The sequence below is a fragment of the Aptenodytes forsteri genome, unplaced genomic scaffold (genome assembly GCF_000699145.1).
Source record: "Aptenodytes forsteri isolate BGI_AS27 unplaced genomic scaffold, ASM69914v1 Scaffold5, whole genome shotgun sequence".
Lineage (NCBI taxonomy): Eukaryota > Metazoa > Chordata > Aves > Sphenisciformes > Spheniscidae > Aptenodytes > Aptenodytes forsteri.
The window spans coordinates 5102681-5111238 of record NW_008795672.1 but is presented as its reverse complement, the minus strand read 5'-3'; the positions used below and the strand labels follow the sequence as shown (position 1 = coordinate 5111238).

Here is an 8558-nt window from a genome sequence, read left to right as displayed (position 1 = left end):
CACCCCCAGCCTCCTCGCTGGTGGGGTGGGGTGAGAAGCAGGAAAGGCCTTGACTCTGTGTCAGCACTGCTCAGCAATAATGAAAACACCCCTGTATTACCAACGCTGTTTCCAGCACCAATCCAAAACACAGCCCCATGCTAGCTACTATGGAGGAAATTAACTCTATCCCAGCCAAAACCAGCACAGGCATAAATCTATGTGAGAGGAAAAAAGAGAAATTGCTAGGCTTTGTTTTACAAACTGGTCCTTTATTTCACAATTCTTCAGTCACTTTGGAGGTATTAGCTGTTTTATCCTGCCAAGAGGAATTAGTAATCACTGATAATAATTATTTCCCCTACATAATGAAAAGCAATTATTCATCAGTCCTTGCTAAAACAAATTCTTCAACTTTCAAATGAATGTTATTCCTGATAACTATTCTGAAGTTGAATGTAGCCTGACCACAAGAATTTCCACTCTAGGGGAAGTCTGAATAGACTTTCTTTCCCTCTCAGTATTGAAAGGTATGACATTTCATGCTAAACTGAATAAAACTTAAGAGTTATTGGATTAATACATTAATTCATATAAGTAACTCTGGGAAGGGAGGCGCGATATTAAAAAAATCACCCTCCTCTGCCCCTGAAAAAGAACTTCCCCAAAACAATCCCCGCCTCCCCCCAGAAGACCCTCAGATGTTTCTGATCAAAATTCATGTCATCCAGAAGTACAGAACCATGACTGGCACCATCTCTATCTAGCATAACAGTATGAACTTTCTAATGTGACAAATATCTCAGTATCTGTCACAAATAGGAGCTGATGATTAAGTTTTGTAGATATTGTGATGGAGAAAGCTGGGAAAGTTTGTGTATTTTACTCGGCAAACCTGCTGGCTTTCTTAACGTAGTCTGTTCTGTATTTGTGTGTTTGTGTTATATTAGTTATGGTGGTGTGTGATGCACAGGGATAGGATCATAGAGGACTGACATAAATTAGAATATGTGAGGTTTTGACTAATTTAATTTTTTTTTTTTTTTAACATGAGGTTGATCAAATATTGAAACAGAGGCCCAGAGGAGTTGTGGAATCTCCATCCTTGAAGATATTCAAAACTTGACAAGTTCCTATGCAGCCCTTTTGAATTGGACTTGCTTTTCTTAGGAGGTTGGACTACACGACCTCCTAAGATCCCTTCCAACATATATCACTGTATGTTACTAGAAAACTTTCTTCGTCTGTCTAAGATATGCAAAAAATGCATGCCACAGCATCTCCTGGGGCTCTGGATATCTGATCATTCAGTAAAAGACTCCTTGATGCGCTGCACCACTTCTGCTTATGAGACCACTGAAGTAAGAAAAGCAGTAGAGAAAAAACGCATGACAAGTCTTTATCCCAGCATACAGTTGGAAGGCAGTTGGGTACCCAGGAATTGAAAATATTTCTGACACCTGGGGACTAAGCACAGTTTTTTGTTAGCCAAAATTATTGCGTTGTAGGATAGAGTCATCCATTCTGTAACCATGGACAAGGTGGTACGTTGCTAGCCTAATTTCATACGTAGTGTTTCTTGTTGCCTAGTAAAACGTATACTACTTTGTTAATAATGACCTGTTTTCTGCCCTATATTTCCTAGCTTACTAATACCACTTTGAATTAACAATGCAGGTAAGAAGTTACTGTGAACAATTAGATCCTTCAAAGCAAATCTTCAGATTTTTACTTGTTTTGAAAAGACAAATAGGATCTTAAAGCACAAGGTAAAATCTGAAAATGGTTTAATTGCTTAGCTCGAGACTGAGGACTTAAATGACTGAAACATCTCGCTTAAGCTTGGAGAATTTCATGTGTTGTGGAAAAAATGGCAGGATAAGTAGCAACCAAGGTATAGTTGGAGTGATGATGCTGAGAGGCTGTATAGCAGCACTCTGTGTAGCTGGCAGGGCAGCTTGGAACTAGCCCATGGGTTCTCTAGTTTTGATGCGATCTTTGTGCATGTATTTGAACTGTTGAACACGCAAATATTGCAGAAGGTTTCAGGACACCGCTAGCGTTAGATTCAGGAGTACAAGGAAAACTTCTCGTCTTCAGGTTTTCATGTATGGGCTCCTGCACCCTTGTATGTGTCTTGCTTCTCTAGGTACACCTTTTCTCTGAATTGGCAGGAGGCAATGGCAGCAGTAGTTAACAGGCTTAGGCATATTTATCCCTGTGTAATACCTACTTTTGATGAGTACCAAGGCCAGGCACCATTCTTACCCATATTGTGGCTCTGCCCATCGCTATTTGCTATATTTATTGAAGTCATGTCAACTTACAAGTTCTCCTGTTTAAAAATTCTATTAAAAACAATGTGCTGGCTTGGTTTATTTTGGGGCACTTCTGTTTAACAAATTCTTTATCTGTGTGGGTTTTTGTTTGTTTGTTCCTCCCCACCCCCAATTAGTACTAGACTGAAATGATTCTTTGCCTGCTCCCCCTTATCAAGTGTTTGTTTTTTACCTCTTGGACCTCATTTCAAACATAAAATGTGTTGTCCAAAGTAGCTGCATTAATCGGCTCTACGTGGTAGAAAGAGTTCCTTTCTTGGTGATGGCAGATTAATATGTGTTTACAGTTTTAAGAAACTGGTATTCATTAGGTTTCTGGAGAGAAATGCCAGCTTTCTCATTACTTTCAGGTTATATACTTGAATAACTGTGGTAGTTTAAGGTCCAGTTTTATGTACTTAAAAACAGGTTTAAAGGAGAGTTCACTAGGCGATTTTGGCACCTGCATGGGGAAGTTTCAAAGAAGTAAAATGCTCACTGTCTGTGTACTTTGAGAATTGTAAATGAAAGCTTTGTGTTCTGTTGGCTCTGCAATATTGATTTGATTCATAGACTGTTCTTGCAGCTGTTCCAGTCTTCCGAATAATAGTGATGTAGCTATATTCAGAATTTCATTTAAAGTGACATTTTTTAAGGCTTATAGATTAAATAGGAAACCTGTGCTTTTTAACTTCCATTGAATTTGTGACTTACCTGTGTATACCTCTGCCCTCCTAACAGCTTGATTTTGCATGACTAAACAAGTGACAAAAGACATTTTTTCTCCCCTTCCTCTTTTCTCTACATTTCAAAGGGGATGTTAAGACAATCTGTGGATAACATCAAGTCAAAACTAATTTACACTAAATATGTCAATATCTGCAATTTTTTCATGAACTGAAACTTCTAAAATGGGAACATGTCATTTTGGTCTCTTAAGCATAACAATTTTTTTTTTTTTACTCCACTTTAGAGAACACTTCCTTTCTGAATGTGGGACTTAGATGTGGAAAATACATGTTTGTCTTTTCAAGACCTAGGTGGTCTTTAGACTGTGTTGGATTATGGAACATAAAAATATTGCTAGACTATTGTGTGGCTTTAAATATATGGGTAAATGTACAGATATGCAATTAAGGTAATAAAATAGTAGCCTAATTTTATGGATATCAGAATGAGCTCACATGGTATCTATTTACTTGTCAGCAGACAAAAACAATAATTTTAACACAAGCCGCCTATTCCGTTCTCTTCTGTGCAGTGCTGCTTTTTTGCCAGAGAGATATTTAGACCAACATAGCTTCCATATGTGTTCAGCGACTTGTTTCTACTAGATATTTTACCCATTACTGTTGCTGAACAATAGTATAACTTTTTTCACTTAGGAAAATATGTAAACATGTTGTACTGAAACTTAAATATTTTTTTGTTGGCTTTTTTAATTGATGCTTTTTGCATCAATAAAAATATTTGGGGGGGCGCGACCTCCAAAATGTAAACGTATCAATATTTGTTTAAATTAAGTAAATTTTACTTAGTTAAATGCTTTTGAATTCTTTTTATAGGGTTTAGTTTAGCAGCTTTTAAGAGGAACAAGAGGAAGCTGGAGTTGGCTGAAAAGGTGGAAACAGATCTCATTCAACTAAAGAAAAGAAGACAATCAAATGAAAAGGTTAGTTCCTGCTGAAAATTTTGTTGTGCCATCCTAAACTTATGGCTATGGCTGATTGCTAATAAAGTACATACTGTATATAAGATGAGACAAATGTAGCATCAGAAGCCACTTCTCCTTGGCCACCCTAATGTTTAGATGATAGTGATAACTTTCTGCCTTGCTATTTGAAAACCAAACTGTCACTTTGTATCTTGTTTGTGCTATGAAAAATATTTTGCTCATTTTGAACTGCAAATATGACAAATGTAAACGCAAACAGATAATTATTTACTGAAACATTTTCTTTAGCTTGGGATCTCTGTCACTGTTTCCCACTTTTTAATGTTTCCTGAGCGCACTGCATTATGGAGCTGGAATTGGTGAAATTTGAAATATCAGGTAGGTAAACATGTGCATCTGTGCATGCATCTAGCATTGACCTGGCCCATATTACTTGTACTACAAAACTATTAGGATTCCCTCTGTTCTCCTCACTCTTAGTTTGAATTTAGAACCTTTTTTACCATTTGAGAATGTCACAGTATTTGTGTTTACTGTTGAATACAAAAGTATAGCCTATTAAATTAAATGCCTATGCTTTATTTGGGGCCTGTGGCCTTTTGGATTGGCCATTTCTCTTTGCTTTGGTAAGCTGACTGACCACTGCCTTATGTAGTTGCGTATGTTGTTATAAATAACGTATAAACCCCAGAGAATTGGCAAAAAAGTTTATTCTCTGTAGTCTGTGCAAATGCAAACCAGTGATAAATTAGGCATTTTTCTTCTGTGTTCTTAGATAAGAAATTTTCCCTAGCAGGGTGCTAATTTTTCTATTTTCAAGGAGATAAGACCTGTAAAGAAAGTAAGGGGTGGGGGGGGAGTTAGTTATTTGTTTTGGAACTTTTCCTGTTTACAGAACTTCACATACCTCCTTGTGAAACTAAAGGTGTTAAAATGTAACTGAGGGAGGAGGGGTCTCTGTACAGTATTGATGTTCACGTAATAAGGGGCAAGTCAATGCTTGAAACATATGCCAATGCATGCGCTTACCGACCTGCAATTTGAAATTTCAAGGGCTCCAGAGTCATGTGCAGCGCTTGTGGGAGACCCTCAAAGGCCAATGATGGTAGGTAAAGGAGGTGATCAAATAGAGCTCTACTCACTGGTAAGTAATCCAGTAACATCACACCCCGGTTTTGTCAACTTTCTGGGCCCATCCTGTCCATGAAGGGGGGATGAAAACCAAACCATGCTAACAGTGTGGACTGCTTGTGTTACCCACAGAGTGAAAGATAATTGCAGGAAGTTAATTCCTGTAAGATAAACTTACAGGAAGTTTAGTGTTTCAAAATGACGTAGAAATGAAAAATCAAATTCTACAAGAGCAAATTCTAAAAAAAAAAAAAAGTAGGATAATTCTCTCTAAGCATCATTTAGCAAGGATGAGGCACATGATCTGTCATCCCAAAACTTGTACTGTCAAAGCTGAGCTCTCATAAAAGATTTAAAAATAATTGTTTAAAAACCATTTAAATACTTGAATAATTAAAAGTTAATCTTCTTGTCAAAGTTAAGCTTTAATTGATAAATACTCATTTAATTTTTTCATTTGCTGTGCTTCTCTGGAGCTGCAGACCTGTCCCTTTCCACAGGACTTGATAGCTGTTTCATTGTTTTGTTTGACTCTCACCTGCTTCAACCCTAGGCTGCAGCTTAGCTTGTGTGCCTCTGTTGCCAGTACTGCACAGTTGTTATAAATTCTGGTCATTTTTTTGTCTATGAAATTTTAGAAGTTGGGAGAAGAGCAAGGTAGAAAGGATGTTAATAAAGTTGAAGATGAATGGAAATCATAACTAAAAGGCCTATGGGAAGAGAGAATATTGCAGACCAAAAAAGGCCGAAATTACCTGGAAGTTTTGGCTGCTGATAAATTTCACTAGCTAAAAATCAACATACAGTTTTAAAAATTACTGCTCAATAAAAGTTAAATTATGTTATATTTTATATTATATATTATATTACATTTTTAAAGTTGTAGTTACTTATATATTGATTAGTGACTTACATATTGATTAATTATTATTGATATAGTTAAGAAATCATTTTTGTCTGTGTGTGAATTAGCTGAACATATTCAGGGACTGGCTATTATGTGTTAATTCAGCCAGGTGCCGTTCTGAAGTTCTCACCTCAAGCACCAGTAAACATCAGAAGTAAATGTTTGTCTTCTTACTGTTAACCTGTCTTTTACCAGAGGAAATTGTCATTGAAAATAGCTTAGTAGAGTTTGGCTAAAAGCCCTATTTTTAATTTGTCTTCAGCTATTACAAACTTTTTTTACAACTATGCTGAACTTACTTGTAAGAGGAGTTGTCCTCTCCTTGATTTGAATAACAGTGGCACAAAGAATTTCCAGTGCACATGAATTTTTTTTATAGATTAGTGTTTATAGGTTAGTTTTTTTTATAGGCTAGTTATTTAACTCCATAAATAACATTATTTAGTTTGAGGTTTATTAAAACTGATTTGGTTTTTATCTAGTTTAACATATGTACTCAAGAATGTGCACAACAGTTTGAATTGTATGTATGGAATCGGCAGTTGCATATTCTTCAGCTACTGTATTGAGACAATAACACTGAACATATTTAGAAAAGAAAAATACGTGTCTTCATTGCACAGAAGTATGTTCTTTTCTCTGTATTTTGTGCATTATATTTTTTGTCACTGATCATTTTGAACGTACCACGTGAACTTTTAGCCAGTTCCAGCTTGAACTCTTTGGGTGAGCAACAGTCAATGCATAGCAATATGCATCATTCCCATTATATATGGTGAATTTTAATCACTTAACTTTCTCCTCAAATCAAATTTTTTATGGGCGTTTGAGGGTAATTGTAAATGTAGCAGTCAACTACGGCAATCCTAGTGTCTGTCTTATTTATTCTTGCAGTTTGAACAGGAATCTGAATTTTATGCATTTCTTTTTCCTTAAAAAAGAAATAAATTTTCTGTCCCACGTCCATGCTGAAATGGTCTTTGATGATAATACTTTTTAGACTTCAAAAGTGTACTTCCAAATCCGTTTACTATGAGGAAAAGAAACCTAAATACTTTTCATCCATTCCAGTTAAAAACCCAAACAAAACAACAAAACTCATCTGTGGAACACAGTATGAAATAATTCCCTCATCTTGAACATGGAGGTCAGACAAAGTGTTCTGTTTACATGCCAAACAACTATTAAACTGGAAAGACTAGGGATGTTTATCAAGCTTTCTATGGTTAGATCGTAACTGCCCCTTTTCAGACATATGAATGTTGCACCAATCGTGCGTACTCTGTCGAGATTAGATTGCTATGAGAGTACATCACGCTATGCTGTCAGTTGCCCTAGAGGAAGATGTTTCTAGAAACTGGGGTGTATTAATTGGTCCCAGTGCTCCCAGAATAGTGACATTTTCCCTTGACTTAGATGGATTTATAAGTATTTCTTTAAAATACTTTCATAAATAAAATTTGGCTTAAAAGATTGCCTTGCACCTTGTTAAATACTGCTGTAATCGGCAGCGCTCCATCTAGAACACCTCAAATCTGAAATTTTAAAAGACCAAAATATATTAATTGTCGCTATATTATTTTCTAGATAATGCTGTCCACTGTTGTGCTCCTCTGTAAAGGGCTGACATGGGACATACTAGAAGATTTATCTGTTGCCCTGTTCTGAGTAGGAGGATACTGTGAAAAACCCGTATTTTTAGGGGAATCTACTTATCATCAAATCCTATTTATTTGTGTGGATAGTTGGGTAATAGCATATAGATGTTAATTGCTTCCATCTGATTCATTTTGCATTTTGTCAGTTATGATCCTCAGAGATGAGATTTAATGGTAATTACTTTTCATGGAATTTCAGAACAATCTCAAGTCAAGAGGGAAAAGGCCCTGTGTGTAGATATCTTTCAGCGGGCGCTGGGTAGAGCTCTCCTAAACTGTTAATTCCTTTCTTAGGGGCTTGTAAAATGATGACTGTTTATGGGTTTCTTTATGTGCAGAAGGGGGGAAGGATGAGATTTCTAAAATACTTGATAGAACTCTGCATTTGTGCAGATGAGCGTCTTCCTGCTCTGTGTGCCTGTTCTTAGCTAAGTTTGAATATTTAGTCTGTGATTTCATGAAATTAACTTCTTTTCCTGTCGCAAGGTGCAAATTAATTCCATAATGTGAGGTCTTACTTTTGACATTGACTTTCAGTTGTTTCCATGTAAAATATTAACTACATAATAGATTATTTTTAGGTTGCAATACTACATTGTTAAAACCCTCAAACTGCTTTTGCAATGGATGTGTTAGTATAAATTATTAGCTGAAGTCAGATATGGAATTTGTTAACAGGTATCACCAAGTAATAATCAAGTTTCCTTTGGAACTTGCAAAATTTTGAAATCTAAGGTGCTAAATTAATGAATCAAATACATAAAAAGATAAGGGCAAGCAAGATGGATCTTGTTTAGTCCCTGTTGAACCCATATAGAATTTGGACTTATTTTAGACTTTAGACAGTCCATTAAATTTGCCCTTTTTTTTTTTTTTTTTAATTTTAAAAG

The 8558-nt window shown here is 36.0% G+C and overlaps 1 protein-coding gene across 1 annotated transcript in view; it reads left to right on the top strand.

Annotated features, from left to right (window-relative positions):
* Window positions 1–8558, top strand: part of TASP1 (taspase 1) — an 87557-nt gene that overhangs the window by 30810 nt on the left and 48189 nt on the right. The window contains exon 7 of the mRNA XM_009282532.2: window positions 3863–3969. Coding sequence (XP_009280807.1) covers window positions 3863–3969 — 107 coding nt within the window. The remainder of the gene's footprint in view (window positions 1–3862; window positions 3970–8558) is intronic.